This window comes from Hippichthys cyanospilos, chromosome 6 (genome assembly GCF_059441005.1).
Source record: "Hippichthys cyanospilos isolate Australia breed blue-spotted pipefish chromosome 6, RoL_Hcya_1.0, whole genome shotgun sequence".
NCBI classification, from domain to species: Eukaryota; Metazoa; Chordata; class Actinopteri; order Syngnathiformes; family Syngnathidae; genus Hippichthys; species Hippichthys cyanospilos.
In genome coordinates this window covers 20,835,768-20,857,225 of record NC_142374.1, presented here as the reverse complement: position 1 = coordinate 20,857,225, position 21,458 = coordinate 20,835,768, and the positions used below count along the sequence as shown (strand labels likewise).

General features: G+C 39.5%; 1 protein-coding gene across 1 annotated transcript; it reads right to left on the bottom strand.

Moving 5' to 3' along the window:
- Window positions 1–366: 366 nt before the first annotated feature.
- snx33 (sorting nexin 33) lies at window positions 367–20,743 on the bottom strand. The gene is made up of 2 exons (XM_088417463.1): window positions 18,505–20,743; window positions 367–3,298 (listed from the first exon to the last, which is right to left on the bottom strand). The coding sequence occupies exons 1-2, from the start codon at window positions 19,937–19,939 to the stop codon at window positions 3,045–3,047; spliced, it is 1,689 nt and encodes a 562-aa protein (XP_088273589.1). The 5' UTR covers window positions 19,940–20,743; the 3' UTR covers window positions 367–3,044.
- Window positions 20,744–21,458: the final 715 nt, after the last annotated feature.

Sequence of the window (21,458 nt, the reverse complement as noted above, 5' to 3'; positions counted from 1 at the left end):
TTTTTTTTTTTTTTGGACACCGTGTAAACTCTCAAACTCTCACATCAACATTTTTTTTTGGAAGTTTCACCAAAAACGTGAAACCGCTCTTTATTTCGAAGGGGATTTTCACACGCTAAACCTTTTCCGTTTTTTGTTGTCGGCCTTTTTTTCAGAGACCGCTGCACATTTTCCTCACACAAGGACAGATTCGATTACAAAAGCAGACAGAAAAATGAGCTCTGCAGTAGAAAAAAAAAAAAAAAAGAAAGACGTCGGAAAATTCGGACTTGTGGGGGAAACTGCAAGAAAGACATGGTCGAAGAAAGTTTTTTTTTTTTTTTTTTTAAATGAATATGGAAAGGAACTTTTGTACCCATAAACGCATCACTTTAGGAAGCTGAATCTGTATTTTTTGGGGAATGTCGTGACATCAAAACAAACACACCGGAATGTCAATTCCATTAAAAAAAAAAACAACCTTTTTCCACATAACAGGCATCAAAAGCATTCATACAATGACAAATTTCTATGGAAAAAAAAAAACAAAAACATAAAACATGCTCACAACTTGTCCATAGAAAAAGTGCTATTTTTGGTCATGTCTTCTTAAAAAAAAAAAAAAAAAATCAATTCAGTTCTCGCTTAGACTCCCTCAAATGTGCCTCTTTCTCTTTCCAGCTAGTGTTGCAAAAAATGCTAACTTAAAAAAAAATTATCAAACACAAAAACTAGTCACTCTGAACAAGACTGATAATCCACCAATGTGTCAAACTGTCCTGTATAGCGCCAACTACTGGCAAGGAGGACTTCCTCTGTCCGATTTTCTTCGCCTTAAAGGCATAGTGCACTAATTTAGCAATTTTCAGCAATAAAAACTTCATATTTTGCCAGTAATTCATTTGAAAACCAAATAATTTTCCCTGTAGAATTAATAACATCAAAAAGACAATTTACATGACATGACCTTCACAAGCTGAGTTCTTCGTTACCAGATTTCAGTCGAAAGCAAGTGGCAAAAGTATAAACTACTTCAATGCTAGCTGAATGTAAAATGTAAAAAAAAAAAAAAAAAAAAAAAAAAAAAAAAGACGTTAATTGTACGTGAATTATAATATGATGAATGAATTTTAGATAAAACAACATTTTACTGCTGAAAATGGCTGAATGTGGACAATCCCTTTAAGTATTGGTGGCTGGTATCGGCAGCATATCGGAGTACCTGATACCTTAAAATATGGCCTTAAAAGGCCTTAAAATTAGATTGACATCGGCCTGATACCGATACCTTGTGTCGATACTAGCCGTCCTCCCTATGTACCAAAATAAAACTTCCTCTTGTGTACGTTTCCACTAAACGCTGCACTTTGTTTTTTTCTTGTGTGTTTCAAAAAAACATAACTACCAAAAATAATAATCTGTTTTCAGCAATCTACCCTGTAGTTGCTAATGGCAGTGTTGGGATCTTGAAATGTTGTCATCACCATCCACAAAAAAATGTACCAAAATGATCATCACCTACCAGCACCGACTGTCATCAGGGACCTGACGGTTTGATTTTTCCGTCATCGATAGTTGATAAATATATCAACATCATTTATGCGTAGTTGGGTTAATAAGCCCATTAACGAGACGAGATCTCGTTCATGGAAATCTCATGACATTAAAACCACGAGATTTGTCGTCCCTTCACAGCGAAACATCGGGTCGATTTTTGGGCCGCAACTTCAATGGAATGCACATTAGAATGTATGACAGTAAAACAAACCCCCGAATGTGGTGAGTAGGCCAACCAATGCTTCAAAATAAACCTTGGCATAACAAATAATGTATGGCCACCAACGCCTTGGAATACTTTTATTTTGAAGTTCTTTGCGCAAACCATTACGCCTTCCCGGAGTGAGCCGCGTGTTAAATGACGTAAACAACACAACGGTGTTCTGAAATCACATTCGATCGGCAATTAAGGGCACAAAAAATGATTTGATTATGCAGACATTTTATTGTATGTGTTTAGCGCAGCCTCTAGCATAAATTAGCCAATAGCTACAACGCTCAAGTGAAGTTGAGAGAAGTCTGTTTTCTTTTAAGAGGCGGTTTAATAGACATAAATCAAAACGGCATTTTGATGCGGACATCCTCACATGGTTGCCGTTGCTACTGATCACTTTTGATGTCACTTAATGGAAAAAAAAATACGTGGAGAGAGCTGCCTACAATCTCAGTTTAAATTTAAGTTGAGAAAAATGTTGCTCATCAAAAAACTTTTAAAATTTGGTCTTCTGTATTAATAATTGTTTTTCACAAAACATTTTTGTTTTTTATCCGAATACCAAAATACTTCATAGAAGCTGCCCTATATTAGAAATGCAGGATGTGCTTATTCCTTTCAAATCAAGTGTGCGGCGATACTTTGGTTTTCTAGTTGAAGAAATGAATGGTAAAATATTGCTATATCAGACAGAATATTTAAACACATAAGAAAAATTCCCTACCCAACACAGACATGTGGTTTTTGTTGTTGTTGTTAGCTTAGCTGCAGCTGTAACAAAAATTTGTTGTTGTTAGCTTAGCTGCAGCTGTAACAAAAATTCCTCTCCTTTGCATGCTAGCTTGTTAATTTTCTTGCTGCATGCCTAATGAAAAAATAAGACTTTGAAAACTGAAAAATTTACACTGCGCATAAAATTTGGCCCAAATCTCATCTTGTTCTCGTGGACTCAATCTGTGAGACATTTTTTCTCGTGGGAATTGTGTCTAGTGCCATTTTTACTATTAACTAAAACTTAACTGGACTGTTAGTTGGAAATGTGGCTTGAAGGCACTTGGCAACATTTGCAAGGGTCGCGACTCCACAAATGAGGGCGGAGTCAATTTGGAAACAGTTGGTTTTAAAAATGGACATTTAGTGTGAGCAATCTACTACAGGAACAGCTAAAAATGAAAAACCTATAAGCAATGTCATACCTTAAATTAAGTAAGACAAACAATACGCTGCGACATATTTGTCCGATATGTGATAGGTGTCCACTCCGTAATGTCCTCGAGTTTGGCACGGGACGTCCTTAAAGACACTCGTACATGCGCAGCGTGCGCTCCAGTTGCTGCACCACGCGCTGGTAGAAGGCGATCTGCTCCCTGAGGTACACTTGCATCATGTCCTTAAAGTCCACTTCCCGCTGCCGGTGGAAGTGGCTCATCTCGGCCTGCAGCGCGAAGCCCACCGTCCGGCAGCGTTTCCGGATGCCGTCCGCCTCGTCCTGGTCCATCTTGCCCTCGTCCGTCATGCGCTGGCTCTCCTTTACCTTGGCGAAGGCACCTGATAGTGACAAAAAAAAAAATCTCACGGTTTAACTCATTCTGCGCCATGGATGAGAATTCTCATCTTTTAAAATTGTAATAACAATAACAAATTATAAAATTCTGTTTTTTATGGAGGTTAGCTGAAACCCTTGACTAATGCTTACCTAATATAAGCCAATTGAGCACTGTAGTGTTAATTGTGACCATTGGATGGCAGTGTTTCAACACTTATAACACAACTATTACCTACATAATTCTAACTGAAGAATGGAAGTCAATCTTGAGCACTGTAGTGCTAACTGCGACCATTGGATGGCAATTTTTTCACACTTACAACTATTACCTACATCAATTCTAACTGAAGAATGGAAGTCAATTTTGAGCACTGTAGTGCTAACTGTGACCATTGGATGGCAGTGTTTCCACACTTATAACACAACTATTACCTACATCAATTCTAACTGAAGAATGGAAGTCAATCTTGAGCACTGTAGTGCTAACTGTGACCACTGGATGGCAGTGTTTCAACACTTATAACACAACTATTACCTACATCAATTCTAACTGAAGAATGGAAGTCAATCTTGAGCACTGTAGTGCTAACTGCGACCATTGGATGGCAGTGTTTCCACACTTATAACACAACTATTACCTACATCAATTCTAACTGAAGAATGGAAGTCAATTTTGAGCACTGTAGTGCTAACTGTGACCATTGGATGGCAGTGTTTCCACACTTATAACACAACTATTACCTACATCAATTCTAACTGAAGAATGGAAGTCAATCTTGAGCACTGTAGTGCTAACTGTGAACATTGCATGGCAGTGTTTCCACACTTATAACACAACTATTACCTACATCAATTCTAACTGAAGAATGGAAGTCCATCTTGAGCACTGTAGTGCTAACTGTGACCATTGGATGGCAGTGTTTCCACACTTATAACACAACTATTACCTACATCAATTGAAACTGAAGAATGGAAGTCAATCTTGAGCACTGTAGTGCTAACTGTGAACATTGCATGGCAGTGTTTCCACATTTATAACACAACTATTACCTACATCAATTCTAACTGAAGAATGGAAGTCAATCTTGAGCACTGTAGTGCTAACTGTGAACATTGCATGGCAGTGTTTCCACGCTTATAACACAACTATTACCTACATTAATTCTAACTGAAGAATGGAAGTCAATCTTGAGCACTGTAGTGCTAACTGTGAACATTGCATGGCAGTGTTTCCACACTTATAACACAACTATTACCTACATCAATTCTAACTGAAGAATGGAAGTCAATCTTTCATATGGAGGCACCCATATTTACACAGACATAGCATACAATATTCTGTTGGCCTTGAAAGGGGAGCGAAAATGCTAAATAAATACACTTGCACTCTAGAGGTTTCCTTTCCGATAATGCTTGGCACTGAAAATTTCAAATATTTGAGAGAAACTCATACATAAATGAATCACAATATTCAAAATTGGAAAAAAATCAGGCCACGGTGTTTGCCCTTTACATCTGGCTGTGAAACCGTGTTTCAAATGGATAATTGGATGATTACTTTATCTGACCTTTTTTTAATTTAACTGGGATGTACAGGTATGCGCCCAGGCAGCATAACATTACAACTGAAACTTGGAACAGCACGACCAAAAAAAAAAAAAAAAAAAAAAAAAAACAGAACAGGCCAGAACAAATGATCACAGTACAATGAAATGCCGAGACGGATTTTCACCAAAGATTGTATGACATGACTCCTTCTTGTGACAGGTTCAAAGTGGGCCTTTTGGCTAAAAACATCCGATTTTGCCTGCTTCATCAACATTAGTCCCTATGAAAATACTTCTAGGAATGTTATCCTAGCATTTGCCTCACAAAATTCTTGATGATATGGAACACTTGTAAAAAATACAATAAAAAGAATTACAGTTTAGCACTAGACAAATAAAATGTCTCTATTTTTATGTCTTTGCTTAACTGAGAGTACATTGTAGCACAATTAACTTTCGTGGATCTGTGGGCACCTAGCAACATTCTCCTTTATTTTTTTTGCTTCTGCATACCAAACGTCTGAGGACAAGATGTAACGGCGTTGGCGCTGACGGCCCCGACGTCACTTTTCCACGGGCACGTCGCCACCTCGCACTTCCATACGATTATTCCAGCCAGTCCAAATGCAAACGGGGAATATTTCACAGTTCCTACAATCGCCGATGCGGACGGCGAGCCGAGACAGGCCCGCGGTCGCCGGGGGTAACGACATCTCGAGTCAACGATGGGCCCGGAATTTTGAGCGGAATTCCTGGCAAGCGTGTGGGAAAGCACGGAGAGAGGAGACTGTGGAGATGACCTACATTCATCAGCTCCCTTTTCCACATGAGGGGAGAATGTGCATCACCATGTAGAATGGCTGCCGGCATCAAGGAGTGTGTGTGGGAGCATGTGGGGGGTGTTGTTTTAATTACTGTAGGTTTGTTGTTTTATTTAGGTTTTTATTTCGTTTTTACTAGTTTCAGCAGTAGTTTCTGTATTTACTCGTAATTTGTTGAGTGCGAAAAGTCTAGTCATGTGCAGTAAAGTGAAAAAATTAAAATTAATTATCAAAATTTGTATCCCTTTAAGTATCAGTGACCAGTGTCATCGGCCTTAAAAAGTATTCGATATCTAAAAGTAAGGCCAGTATCAGCCCGAGATGGCACTAGCTAATCTCCGCCCACGATATTCCCTCAGTGTGGATGTCACAAAAAGAGGAAATGTAAAATATGGTTGCATGAACTCATGTTATTTATGAAAAAGTTAAGTTTTAACTGAAATTGTTTGGCGAAAACTCTTGCCACTTTGAGATTAGGTCACCTGCTCGGTTGGTCTCACGCAGCGGACTGGATGTTTAATGGCGGTAGTGTGACAGCTTAACAACCTTGTGGAGACTAGATCGTCTGTGAGGGATTAGGTGGGGGGGGGGGCTCATCTAAACAGCATCGAGGCAAACGGGCCCGGCTTTACAGGCTGGTACAGTTGCGCATGCGCACGGCCGCAATCCAACAAGAAGAATGAGGACGGCCAGATTAACTGTGACCACAATCCTGCGGGCGACTGAACTCTGGCGTCTGCTCAATGTTCTTTTCCCACAAGCCTCAGAGGGCAGGAGGAATTCTGGGAGAGAGCAGAATTTGCTCTCATGATTTTCAAGAATCCATTTAATACAAACGTGACAGCCCATAAAAGATTGCTTGTATTTACTGTATAAAACAGATTATAATGAAACAGATCATCATGGGAATGTTACTTTTGTTGATCTGGCCGTTGTTGCAACATTTGTTTTCTCAACACCCCATCCTGTTTTCTCTATTCCCTTTCAAGCCCTTTTTTTTTTTCTTCCAGTTTCTCCATCTCAACCCAACCGGCTGAGAGGATTCTGTTCGAGTATAGTAAAAAGTGAATATTTTAACTGTAGTTAATTCTATCACAACTAGTTTGCAGGTTTAGTTTCTGAGTCTAAGCCAAATTTGTTTCTCAGATTAATTTCCGTGTCAAGTTATCTATACTTCTTCTTCTTGTACGTCAAGACATTTTAACCTGCCCAAATTCAGCTCCTCACGTGACAAACACAACTGTACTTATCAAATGTGAGAATCGCCGTCATAAACAATATTGACAGTTAGAACATTGCGGTGCTTGTTTAACATGAATGATGAAGTGAAGAGACAGCCTGATGATTTTACAAGTGAGAAAAGGGGACAAAAAAAATAAATAATAGAGAGAGAGGAAAATTCAGGCCGAAAAGGGATCACACACTCTAAATATTTGCAGCAGCCAATATTGCGCAATTTATCTTTTAAATCCGAGGCGCTGTTACGGAACACTGACCCAAAATAGTTGCAATACTTTGCTTTTTTTTTTTTTCCCCCTCAAAACCCCTGATAGGAAAACAGAAACAGGCTCTCTCATCTCAGCACTGATCTCAAAGAAAAGTACAAGTCATTACAACTGCTTCCAAATCCATCCTTGGGTCGTGTTTGGCTACTTAGGACAAAATATGTTCATAATCAAAAGTTTAGTCAGGAGAAATTCTTGGAAGTTTCCATCCTGATGGGATTTGCTAAGATATTGGCGACCTAACAAAGCTTGTGTCATTTGAAAATCCCATTAAAGTCGGTGACAAGCTTCGACATGTGTACAGATGGACATCTCATCGGAAGAAGGATGTCACCACCGTATTAGAACATCGTTACCATGACTTTGGAAAAAATGGGATGAAAAATAATAAATTACGGCTGGGACTAAGAATTATCGCAAGAGCTTTCATGATCATCACAACAATAGGTAGAACTTCTTGTTTAGTCCAGTGTGCTAATTTTGTTAGCCTGTCTATGGTGATTTGCATTATACGGTAGCATTAAGCTCGACAAGATTCATTTTATGAATATTGTTTGGTCAAACAGTTCTGTTTTATCACAGGAGATTAGAGGCAGTCAAGAAAAAAAACTGTCAGATTTCTCACTGATTCTCTTATGAGAATCCTCAAAGTGAATATTCTAACTGAAATAATAAAAACTCACAATTCTGAGAAAAAAAAGTTTGAATAAAGTTAGAACTCCCATTCAAGTCAGTCAAATCAAATCTAACTTTATTCTCATAATTCTGACTAGTCTGAAAAAGTGAGAATTTAAGATCAGAATTATGAGAATAAATGGAGAATTCTGAGAGTAAAGATTTGGGTTTTAAGTCAGAATACTGATTTTAAAGTAGGAATTCTGAACCAAAGTGACTGATGTGAGAATTCTCACTTCAAAGTAAAACGATGAAGTGAGAATTCTCACTGATGTCAAGATGACAATAAAAATTGAATTCTTAGAATAGTCTGATTTTTTTTGGCTTTGAAGTGGGATTTCTGACTTTAAGGTCTGAATTTTGGCAACTTGAAATTCTAAAAGTTAGAAAAATACAGACTTCAAAGTAAAAAACCCGAAGATACAGTTGAAATTCCAATTTATAAGTGACTTAGAAGAAGAAAATAGATCTATAGTCAGATTTCTGAGAATAGTCAGAAAATTGGCTTTAAAGTGAAAATTTAAACCTTTTTTTGGAACTGATCCTCTTCCATTCCATTTTCGTTTTCAATATCCTTTGATTTTATTTTAAAACTTTAACTGAAAGTGACAAACAGCTTGACACACGCATACGGTGTTTCTATTTGCTGAAGGGTGGGTACTCCAGATTTTGGACAGCATAATACAATGCGTTAAAAGCATATGATTATCAATTTAAAGTAAGCACAGAACTGTGTAAAAAGAGAGGGTGCGGAGAGACTGTTTCAGAGCGCAGTAGAATTGTACTTGTGCAGTCCTTCTCCGTTCTCCTCATGCATGAAAAACAAAAAATGTTTTTTCTCCGTCTTTGTGTATAGTTTCTCACAAATGTCTAACAGGTGAACCTAACAATATGTTCTTTTGCATTTGCGCGTTTATTTTGACACCTTTATCACATCCATGGTTTAGCTTGTACTTTAAAGGACAAAGATGGGACTCCCACTGTACTGTAAAGAAAACAGGACAAAATTCTGAATGGGCTCACAGGAGGAAGATTCTTTCTAGTTTACACATGGCAACAAAGCGGTGTGCTCCCCGCTCGGGGTGCCAAAGAGCCGACTGATCCAAACATAAACAAATACAGATGCTCTCTACTGCTACTTTCCACGTGTTCGTGACACGGCCAGCGTTTTTCGACAGACATCAGCAAATTCAGCCAAGTTTCTTCAATAAAAGCTCACGCAGTTAACGTGCCACACTCTAAATTTGGACAGGGAGTCTGGGTTCAAAAACCGCTTGCGACCACCAGAGTTCAGTGTAATGCATATAGATATATAACAAATAGATTTAATGAGGAAACACAAAAGAAGACCAACACAGCTATGGAATAATTTTAGTCATTTTTCAAGGATAATAAGGAATTTATTTTGCTTATGAGAACCCGACAGGAACTGACAAACTGCCTGCTTTTAAAATATAAATTAAAAATAAATCAGCGCCGCTAGTGTTGCCAAACCTCAAAGGGCCCAGTCTGAGTCAAACGCCATTTTCCACTTAAATTAATCAAAAAGGGTGGGTGAACATTTTCACGCAAATAAAAGCCAGCAGCATATTAATGTCTACATTGGGCGTGGTGGACAAGAACAAATAAAGGTGGCTGTGCAAACACTGAAACTCCTAAAAAGTAAACAGCGTAATTCACAGGACATTTTCGGGCTGCGTTATCACTCCATTCAAGTGTTCTGATTTGGTGTCTGCCGGATGTTTTATGCTGTGGTCGCCCACATGGATGCCGTGACTCACGTCCTGTTACTGTCCAACATCTCTTAGCCAGACAAACCACACCATCACAAATATGGAGCCTGCTGGCACCCGGATTCCTATTATAGCATCCTTGCAAAAAGTTCTTCTTCTTGCATGGTCTGGAACAGTTTTCGCTCATTTACTGCCCGCCATCACAACTGTGCAGATCTCATATCCTAAATCGGTCAATGGGGCCACCTACTGGTGATTGTGCATCAATAACATTGTTTCTAAGATTGAGATTTACAGTAGTGGGCTCAAACACGGCCTTGCTCATCCCTGTAGAAAAATCTAATTGACGAGTAAACTCGTTAATGGCAGTGAACGAGTTAATCCTCTGTTGTGATGACCTGCACTAACAAACACTAAAACTACCATACTCATCACCAGTCTTACCCTTGCATGCAAATGTATGGCCCAGTTCAGTTGTATTTAACTTTTTGACTTCAAAACATTTACATTTCATTTACATTTTAGTTTTAATGAATGCCTGTTCTTTAAAAAAAATATTTCAAGTGGAGATCAAGTAAAAAAAAATAATAATCTCAAAATTAGGTTCTTTGCAGTCACATTGATAATCACATTAAATGGACGGATTAATATTGCTTGTGTGAAATTTGAATTGTTTGTTTACACATTCTGAAGGATTTAACAATAAAAAAAGAAAGTGATATCACATGTAGAGATGAGATAGAAATATCCAAAACCAAAATAAAATGAAAATAAAATAAAACAATACGATCAATGCGGGCTAACCATCAGCAAAAATATTTTCTTTTTAAGTAAGCAGAAAAATCCAGTCGTTTTTAATCCATCTCAGGCCATTTTATTACTTGCTGTCGACATCACAGCTTCTTAAGCTTCAGGTAAAAAAAAAAAAAAAAAAATCACACCTCTGCATGCAAACGTCATTGATTCTTAAAAGAAAATATTTGATACCACTTTTTTCAGACCGATACCAGTATGAGTTCACAACTCTTATATGCTTACCGATACCAGGTCCTGACATCACCAATACTGACTTACTTTATGTTTTGTTTTATTTTTTCGTTCATCTTTAGTTGTAAACGGTGATATCATTTTTCAGTAAGTGTCAAAATGGCCGCCACCTGAGATAAACAAAACTGGTGTTATTTTGCAGCTTAATTCATATTTCACAAACACAATATGAATGTGTTCTGGTGGATGAGTATAAAATATATCGTAAAGGAAGTTTAAGGGATGACTTCCCCTTTAAGTGCTGGTATTTAATAAGGCTACGTTTTTATTCGCTTACAATAAACTAACTTCAGTAAGAGTCAAAATGGCCGCCACCTGAGATAAACAAAACTGGTGTTATTTTGCAGCTTAATTCATATTTCACAAACACAATATGAATGTGTTCTGGTGGATGAGTATAAAATATATCGTAAAGGAAGTTTAAGGGATGACTTCCCCTTTAAGTGCTGGTATTTAATAAGGCTACGTTTTTATTCGCTTACAATAAACTCATGTGGTAATATTGACACTGTGCTTAATGTTACATTGGTTTACTAAATAAAGCCTTTACAAATGGAAACTCTGCTTTGTTGTTTTTTTGTTTTTTTTAACAACTGCTCGACGGGATAAGTGGTGGACTGGATCCAAATCAAACAAAAAGACAACAACAAAAGAGGCACGGTTTGTGTAATAATGACTACCTTCTTCTTTTTACACAACCACTGGGATTGTTTGCGCGAATATTGGTCTTAGAGTGCTTCGAGTAGAAGACAACACAATCGCTATCTTTTTATAAGTCTTTTTGCACACTGGTGCCCCAAGAGTATTTGTCTATGGTGAGGGAGGGTTCTACAAAGGATTCTGGGATACATCTGTGGTCTCCGTTGGTGTGAATCAGCAGTGCAGTGGGCCAACATGCGCAGGAATGCCGCAGCATGTGGACAGACAGTTTGTGTGAAGACGAGAGGGCCTCGCCTGGGCCCCGATTTATGAGTAAGCAAACAGCGTCAAGAAAAAAAAAACATTTGCTGTCCAAAGTCGCCAAAGTGGATAGTGCAGCAAATAAGCTCAACAGTAAAAGATACAAACGTTTTCCAAGGAAGGCTATAGTTCAAAAGTCCTTCTGACTACACAGTTTTTTGTTCCTTACTGTTTGTAACGTGCACAAATTGGATGCATATGAGAACTTTTCGATGATCAAAATGACCACTCCAGGTCATGACCAAATTGTATTGTCTCAAAAAAAAGGTTCAGTTGTTGGTACTCATTGTAATTTTTGATGAGCTAAACAAAAACATGTTGTCTCCATCAAGATACTGGGCCAAGGAGCATTATTTGTCGAGGACAGCTATTATTTCCGTACAGCAAGAGAAACTTGATTTGGGTGCAGGCCAATAGAATGAGAACACTTGGTGATTTTTTTTTTTCTTTTGTGATTTCTTTTTTGGTTTGTTGTACACTAAAACCAAAAAAACATTGTGAAGAGAACCCAAGGTAGAAATCTCATTTACAAACTGTTCTACAAACTGTATTGTGTAAAATGAGAACCCCCATTTTGAGCATAACGCAAAACAAACTTTCACAGCGTAAAATTAAGTTTTCTTCTATACTTCACGCATCAAAACAGTGAATTTCATAGATAAATAGAGAGAGATAGATAGATAGATAGATAGATAGATAGATAGATAGATAGATAGATAGATAGATAGATAGATAGATAGATAGATAGATAGCGCACGAGCTAGATAGAGCACTAGCTTGATCGAGCACTAGCTAAGCGAGATAGAGTGTGAGCTAGGCTAGATAGCTTGGCAGCTTGCTAGCTAGCTTGCGAGATTAGCAGCTATCAAGCTAGCTATCTAGCTAGGTAGCTAGCTATACAGACGGACAGACAGACAGACAGATGGAGATATAGGCTAACTAGGCTAGCTAGGTTATTTAGCTGCTAGATGGAGCACTAGCTTGATAGAGCGCTAGCTAAGCTAGATAGAGTGTGAGCTAGGCTAGATAGCTTGGCAGCTTGCTTGAGAGATTAGCAGCTATCAACCTAGCTAGCTATCTAGCTAGCTATACAGACAGAACAGAACAGATAAAGACAGACAGACAGACAGACAGACAGACAGACAGACAGACAGACAGACAGACAGACAGATAGATAGATAGATAGATAGATAGATAGATAGATAGATAGATAGATAGATAGATAGATAGATAGATAGATAGATAGATAGATAGATAGATAGATAGATAGATAGATAGATAGATAGATAGTAACATTAAGTATCATCGTTTCGGAACAGATATTACGAACAATAGTTTCCAGCGATTCAAAACCGTTTAGCTGTAAAATCCGTGCTGGAGCAGTAGAGCTAAGGGGTTGTGCAACCTTCATTGCTCAGCGCTGGTGTGCATCACCGCAGCTTTTATCGCACTATCAGCATCAAGTGAAGTCGAGAAGAGCAATTGAGACAAGTTGTTCCTAAACTGAACAACATTATCATGTAAACAACTTTAGTGTGTGGGATCTTACAACAATTAGGAATGGGACACTTTGGGCTTTGTCCACTGTAGCGCTACACTGTCAAATATTTGCTCCGTGGAGATTTGGTTCGGGGAAACACTGCGGTCGCCATGGATACGGTAATGACAGGAACTGATGGTGAGTCGGAGCCGCCCACTCAGCAGTCTTGTGTTTTGTTAAAAAAGAGCAACGTTCCAGTGAGCAAGGTTGAGACTGAAGACGGTAATTTCCATAACGTCTTTTTTGTAGCCACCTTAGCAATCTTGAGTCTTCAAAAGACATCTGTATCTGTATCCAAACCCAAATGTAAAGATTTTTGAGGAAAATAATGTGAAAAGTCACCCTCAGTGGTCGTTTCACTCCGGTTAGTAAACCAAAACCCAGCTGACTAAAAGTGGTCAGTTATTTTGGAAGGGAGGAAAATCTTGACACATTCTCCCCGCAGTTAGTAACCAAACTATCCAGCGCCAAAACGTGTTTTGGAAAAGATTAGCGGCGCAATCGGTAATCGAGAAACTGGGATAATTTGATTACAAAACTCAAAGCAGAATCTCTGCCAATAGTATCAAAAAAGTGGTCTCATAACGTACTATACACGACTTTTAACTCATTCATTGCCAGCTACGACTGGGCAATAAATTAAATTAATTCAATTAATTATTTTTTTAAAAAATCCAAGCTTTGAAAATCAACTAAATATTGAAAAAAAATTGTGAGATATTCCTTTAGCCTCACACTTAAAAATCATTAGAAAAAAAGTAAGTACCTGGGATTTATTGTCTGAATTCTTAAAAAAAAAAACCAGAATTACGTCTTTGGGATTGAATAACTACATTATTTTCATGTACATTACACGTGCTGATGGCTCAGATAATGACCAATCATGGTTCAGTTTAGGAGTGTCACATGACCAACAGGTGAACCATGAGTGGTCGTTACTGGAGACTTGAGCACGGGTGATGTCATTTTCAGTCGACAGCAAATAGAAAATGTGTTTTCAAAGGTAGTGTTTGTACGTGAAAAATATAATTTAATTTTCAAATTAATTATTGACAAAACATTAACTTTTTACTGCTAAAAATGGCAGGATAAATAAACTATCCCTCTTCAGCAAGTTATCCACAAGCCACGAATGTTAGGTTTACCTCAAATCTGATTTAAAATCACTATTTTTTTTAGAAGATCGTCCACAGGATTTTTAATCAATGTTTATTTCTTCCATTAAAATCTATTAAAATCGGAAAAGAAGAGAATAAGTGAAGAAAATAGAGATTTTGTTTTTTTCTTTTCGCCAGCCCGGTGGAAATGGATCTTTTGACGTCTATAACCGTCAATGGCATTGAATGAGTGGATATAAAATGGAAACTGAAACCTTTCGATTTACACCCATGCATCAACGTTTTATGATGCAATCGCAATAATTTTGCTACCCTACAACTTCAAAGCACTACCCAAAGACCACAGCTCAGTCGGAATCAAATTATTTTAGGGATGAATCTCATCAAACACATTCAATGGCAGCCATTGCCTTAATCCATTATAAAATAACGAGTTAACACGTGGATGGGAGTGACTTAATTTTTTTTCTACTTGTATTGCAATTGCGAAAATGTTGTTTAAACAGGAAATTGGTAAAAGTTCTACAACGGTAAGTTTATTATAATTGAAATATTTCCTACTGGAAATCTACTTTTTCCCTAAAGTGAGCTTTAGAGGTTCTGCTTTATCAGAGTAGATATGAGATCTGGCTCTGTTGTCATTTATACAAGGAAGGGCCTCTTACATAACAAGGTAATCTCATCCCCTGATATCTCCATCAAGGGGCGGATCCGTTCCGTCCTCCTTTGTGTTTTGTTCTCGAATCGAAGTTCCTTTTGTCTCCGATTTGAACATCACAGAGCAAAAAAAGCAGAACCTGATCGTCATACCAGAAGCCATTCCGATTCTCCAGCTCGCTCACAATATGAGAGCACGGCACAGGAGGTGTCACGGATGCATTCTGGGAGCGAGATGCTCCGACAAAGAAGCAAGTGTGATTCGGCGGCGCATCGGCGGCCGGCGGCGATCACATCTGCGCGAACAAAAACCTCACGAGGTTCGTCACTCTGGAACAATGTAGTGCAATTAGCCCTCAAAATCCAATCCGGCTCCGACGCCAACTTCAGAGGGATGGATGAGAAGAAGCAGATGGAAAGCAGAAGTAAGGCTGAAAAATTCCACGAATTTTTTGAGTTGGAACCCTTCCGTGGGAATTAACACGTATATATGGGGATTGTTGCACAAAAAACAAGATTTTTTTGTAAAACGTAATCTATGACGTCTATAGCCGTCAATGGCATGGAATGAGTTAACAGGGAACCGAAGCATACAGTGGTGCTTTGATATGCAAGTTCAATTTGGATTATGAATACGGTCACCACTCTTGTACATCAAAAATTGTCTTTCCCCACTAAAATGGATAAAAACGCCAAATGTTAAGCGTTTTTTTTTTAACTCATTCGCTGCCATTGACAGCTGTAAATGTCAATCGTGCATTTTTACTGGGTTCGCAGTGAATATTGAGGAAAAAAAACATGTTTTTCAGCCATGTACCTCCTAACCAACACAAAGCATTTTCAGACTAAAAAAATAAAGACGAGAAAAAGTGTGCCATTCATGTCTGAATTATTATTAAGCCTATTTTATTCACCAACTCCAGAAGAGAGATCATGCTGGAAAATTGTGTCAGTAATGATAATGCAAATCCACATGCAAACTTAACTGTAAAACCATTTTACAATAAGTTACTTCATCTTCCAATTGATTTGCTCTTAATTTGAAAAGAACAATACACTTTTTCTGCCAGTGCATTAAAAGCATTACTTTAGTTGTGCTGATACCTGCAGAAAACCTGTTAAAATCTTACATAGCTCCATAAAAACATACCCCTAGTTGAGCTACTGTATTTGGTTGCTTTAATAAGTAGGTGATTTTACAACAAAATATTTAAAACTTCATAAAGTACTCCTTACAAATCAATCAGTTAAAATTGCCATTCCAAAACTAAATTCATATGTTTATCCTTGAATATGACATCAAAATTCACCAGGTTAACTTGCCATGTAAATGTACGGAAATTTTCTCCCCCATTTGAAACCGTAAGAATGAGGCGGAAAAAGAAGATGAATACAAAGCCCAAGTGAACAGGCAGGGCGCACGCCTCGGCTCTGACATAACCTGGAAGCTTCTCGCTCCCGAGGGACGTCCGAAACCAAGAACACATGCTTCACGCACACACGACCGAACGAAAATTTTGGGACATTTAACAATCTTCGCATACCATCCCACAAGAAGACATCTAGGAACATGCTGTACACTTGTGTCCAACCCACCGTATCTTATAGATAATCAATAATTCCTACTCGCATTCACACCTATATGGATAGAGTAGAGGATGGGTGTTCAAAATTTGGCTCGAGGGCCATTTGCATCCCAGAACTGTTATTTTAGAGGTCCGCAGGATTCATACGTGTAAAGTGTGTTGAAATTTACAACAATTATTTCGAATATACGACAAGGGCAACTCAAATCTCATCCAATGTCTGATTGATTCATTTATTGATCAAGACAAAGTTTATTGCTTTAGAAAGGATTCACTACGATCCCATGCTAGCAACACCAAGGTCAGCTACGGAACTTAAATGTTAAGCTAACAACGCTCTGAGCATACCGTTGGGTTAAGCCTCAATCTATGGTTTGAATGTGAATCAGTCACTCAGTCACGTCACAAACGAGCAATACTGATTTTTCATGATATTCACATGAAAATGGTCATGTTACAGAATGTCCCATTTGAAATCTCAGAGTGGTTCGTCGAATGGATGTAAAATCAATATATTGGATGCGGTGTGTGTATTACGACTCCTTGAAGAACTATGTTAACAAACACTGATTGAAGTTACATTTCAGTATGGTTGCTGAAGCTAGTTATCAGTTGACCACAACAAGCTAGCTGCCTTGGCTACAGTGCTCACATAAAGCCAGCTTGCTAGCTAGCAAGTTTGTGTTGTGAAAAAGGACTTTTTATCTTCTTCTTTTTTTACCATTTACCATTTTTTTACCTTTGCTGAACCACCTTCAATGTGTCTGGCAAAAAGTGAGATTTGGCAATCGCTGGTTTGACAACAGTATCGCCTACCGCAATCCACTGTTTCGAGGTTGACAACATCTCCAGGAAAACTTCATGCGTTGATAGAAGATGCTAAATGTAAACAGAATATTATCTGTTTGAAAAAAAAAAAGTTTTTAATGGTGCTGAATAAACAGTTTTTCTAATTGGATCAATGTGTCAAGTTCTACAACGGCGCAACATAATGTGGCATGCAGGATTTACTTTTGTGACAATCAAGAAGATCCTTTTTACTTTTTGACATATAAAACACCCACGGCCCATTTTCAGCCTTAATTTTCAAAGGTTGGCATATACCCGAGAGGTGAAGGGTGGGGGTAGGTGAGCCCATCTGTCATTCATAATGAAATAGCTAACAAATGCTCATGTTTCTTATTAACAGACTCAAACTATGTCCTAATTTAGGGGCTTTTTACCAGGGATTTCCAAAAGCTGTCTTAATCATAGTTGAAACGCTCCATCCAGTTTGTACATGATTTTGTGTTTGTTTTTTTTTGTTTTTTTTAAATCCGTCTAAATGGAGGACACAAGATCTGTCTCTCCGGAATACCTAAACTCCATGACCCACGGAGGAGAGACGTTCAGCCATTTACAAGAGCCTTTTAAGATCCCACATAAACCTTGGGACATTTCCTGGTTGTGCCCACCGTTACCTTTACCTATACTAATATAACCTACTTGATGCAGAAACATCAAGATTTAAACAATCCTGAGAGCCATTTAAGGCTGTACCCTTTGGAGGACCCAGTCTAAGAATTTGATGAAGACCAGGTCAAAACCTATTCAATTGAACAGTACCTGCATAGCTTTTTGGAGCTCTCTTGGTTCATCCATTATATAAGAACTGATAAATTCAATTCAACACACAGAAACCTCCCGATTAAGAAGGTCCCGAGAGACATTACTTGCATCCAAGGACTAAACCCTTTGGAGGACCCAGTCGAAGCGATTGACGAAGAATAAATCGAAACCTATCCAATTGGACAATAGTCTTTCTAAGTGGATCCTTTACATGAGACATGAGTCCCGCTAAATTTCAGATGTCTGATTATAGTTGGTCGAAGAAGAGATGCTTGAAATCAATAAAAGCACAGGTAGCTTGGACCCCAGAACCAAATCTCAAAATGGCGGGACAGACGAACTAAAAGACCCCCACTGTGAAAACCTACACGAGACAAAGGGATGGACTGTAAAATCTTAAACTTGGATTACCTTTTTGTAGATGAATAATGTCCGGGAAGTTGGCAAGCAGGCCTTGGTAGAGTGAGAGCGTGTCCAGCATGCGGAAGAGGTCGTACTTGGGCTGCTCAGCGAAGAGTTCACCGATGTTCTCATAAGTGCGACCAGTGTGGGAGATGGCGTTGTTGAGGGCCTCTGAGCTGTGCGGAGGGTCCAGCATGAAGGATTGACTGATGGCTTGGAAAGAGTTCCCGAGTCGTTGGAACTCCTTCCTGAAGCCGCCCAAGTGTTTGCGAACCAGCTCCGAGGCCACGTGAGTGAGCTGCAAAACGCTGTCGTCCATCTTCTTGGCGAAGTTCTTGAAGGTATCGACCCGTTCTTCCACGTCTTGAAGATCCTGATGCTCGTTTGGGATCTGGAGCGTCAGCATGAAGTGCGCCCCGACCATCTCGTCCTTCTCGGCCCGCCTCTTGCCCAGCTTCCACTGCTTGTCGTCGGCGCACATCAGGAAGTGTTCGAAGCCTTCGTACTGGGAGAGCACCGGGTGGCTGGTCATGTGGTTCATCCACAGAATCAGCCGACGCTTGCGTTTCTCGATGAAGTCCTCCTCAAATCGCCCCGTGGCTTGCTTCTCCGGCAGGTGGGGCACGGAGATTACAGTGAACTTGTGCAACAGGCGGTTGTAGAGCCAATCAAACTGCTTGTAGCGCCTGTACACAGGCCGACCCGTATGGCTCGGCGTCACGCGGTACGAAATGTACGTCTTGATTCCTTTAAACTTGGTTTGCTTGGTGGGATCTTCAATGGAGCAGGAGAAAGGCTGCGGGCTCTCCTTCCATCCGGGCCCCTGGGGTCTCATCTCAATTGTGTAGGATTCCGCTATCTTGGCCATCATGGGTACGTCACCCAACACGAAGGCCTCCACGCCGGAGCGGACGAAGCTGGAGAAGCGGTTCAAATTGCGGCCCACCATGCTGCCTTTCCTGGCACTGGAGATGCTGTCCTGCCTCTCCATGGGCGGCTTGGCCCGGTAGTGAACGTTGGGGTTGTTGGACGGCGGGCTTGGATGGGAGTGACCGTTGGCCCCGGAGCTCCGGCCGATATCGGCGTCCTCCACCACGGTGGATCTGTCGTCCCAGTCATCCCAATCGTCGTCGTCGTCGATATCGTAGTAAGTCGGTTGCGTGTTGAGGGTGGTGTTCGTAGTGGAGGGCAGGAAAAATGAGTCGTTCCCCAAAGAACCCGCCGGGCTGATGGAGCAGTCGGTCACGTTGGAGTTGGAACGAGTGCGGATGACTTCCACGTAGGATGCCGGGAAGAGACCCCGCTCCCCTCGGCTGTTCTCCCCCTGGAACCAACCATCCACCGAGTTCTCGTCGAAGATGATCAGTTCCTCGTTCTCCTGGATGCTGATCTCCTCTTTGTTTTCACTTTGGAACGTGTAGAGGGCTTTGGCTTTCACCGACATCTTGACTTTATCCAGACCCAGTTACGAAACAAAAATATTATATATACTAACTTATCTACATGCACATGGTGCCTAGCAGCTGTATTGGAAACATCTAGGACACTTTAATGAATATTTCAACTCATATCACGTGACATGGATCAGGTGTGCACCAGCTCCATCGGTCAAAAGATGTTTACTATGATTGACTTTTTAGTGAATATGCTTTACTTATTACTGTGTTTACACTTAAATGCCAATGACGCTACCCCAAGCCTATTCATGCATTGATTTTTTTTTTTTTGTCTAAAAACGGAGTCATTTGCGAGCACCCAAATGCCCTCGTGAATGCCCAGATTTCGACTCCCCCGAAACAACTAAGTCGGTTTAAAAACCGGTTTCACCAACCAGCTCCTCCAGCCAGGCTTTTAATAATCCAAAAAGTGGATCGGATCGTCTCGTTCTTCCTCCACTTCTCGCACTTTCGTCACATTACGGATCCTGGAGACGGTCCCGGGTGCAAGTAACTCCAAGCTAAAAGTGCACTTTTGTTGATAGCTTTTGTATCCGTGTACATGGTGAAGCGGCGGCTCCACATTCGCGTCCTTCCTTCCCTCACACACAAACTTGCTCAGTGAGTCTTGTAAGCAGGTTCCTGCGCATCTTCGCTCGATCCTTTCAAAAAAATCACAACGGTCTTCTCCGGATCATCCCACTTAAGCGAACCGGTATTGTTTCTGTGGCTCAATTTCCTTACAGACCCGACACAAAGTAACTCTTTCCATGACGTTAGACTGAGACAATTGGAGGCGAGATCGCCTGCTCTCTTTCAAGGCGCCTTCCCTGAAAGTGGTGGGGGAGATTTATGGCTCAATGACGCCCTCTAGGTGGACGCATAAAGCCATTGCAACAACAAAGAGGGAGACGATAGCGTCCATGTCAATATATAATTAAAAACGATAGTTTTAAAATATCAAATGTTAGGAAAAACGAAACCATTTAACCATTGTCATTATAATATATAAACAATGAAAAATCAAATGAAAATGTAAAATAACGAACAATTACTTATCACTGCCAGGGCCAAAATCTCATATGTCACATTTTGGTGAATTAAACAAAAAAAAGTTCCCTTTTCACCACTCCCCAACACGCGTAGGTGTTATTATTGAAAATTAATGACCAATCCGAAGTGCTGATAATGGCATGTTCTCTTTCACAATTTAATGGTAATTGTCGAATAATGTTGTCATTTTTTGGGGGTCTCCTGAAAAGTGATGATTTTGGAGATAAGAGGATTCCAACATGCATAATCAGTGCTCAACTATAAATTTCCTCACGACGACTTATATTCTCTTAATGATAACTCAAAATTGTACAAATGTCAAATTAATAAAAAAAAAACTCAGCGTTGAACTATCAAATGTTTTATGACACTATTTACAAACACTCAAATGAAACAATTATAAATGGCAACCCCCAAAAAGTTCTAAATGGTAAATGGTGAACAACGGTGTCAAATAAAACAAATACAAAATGT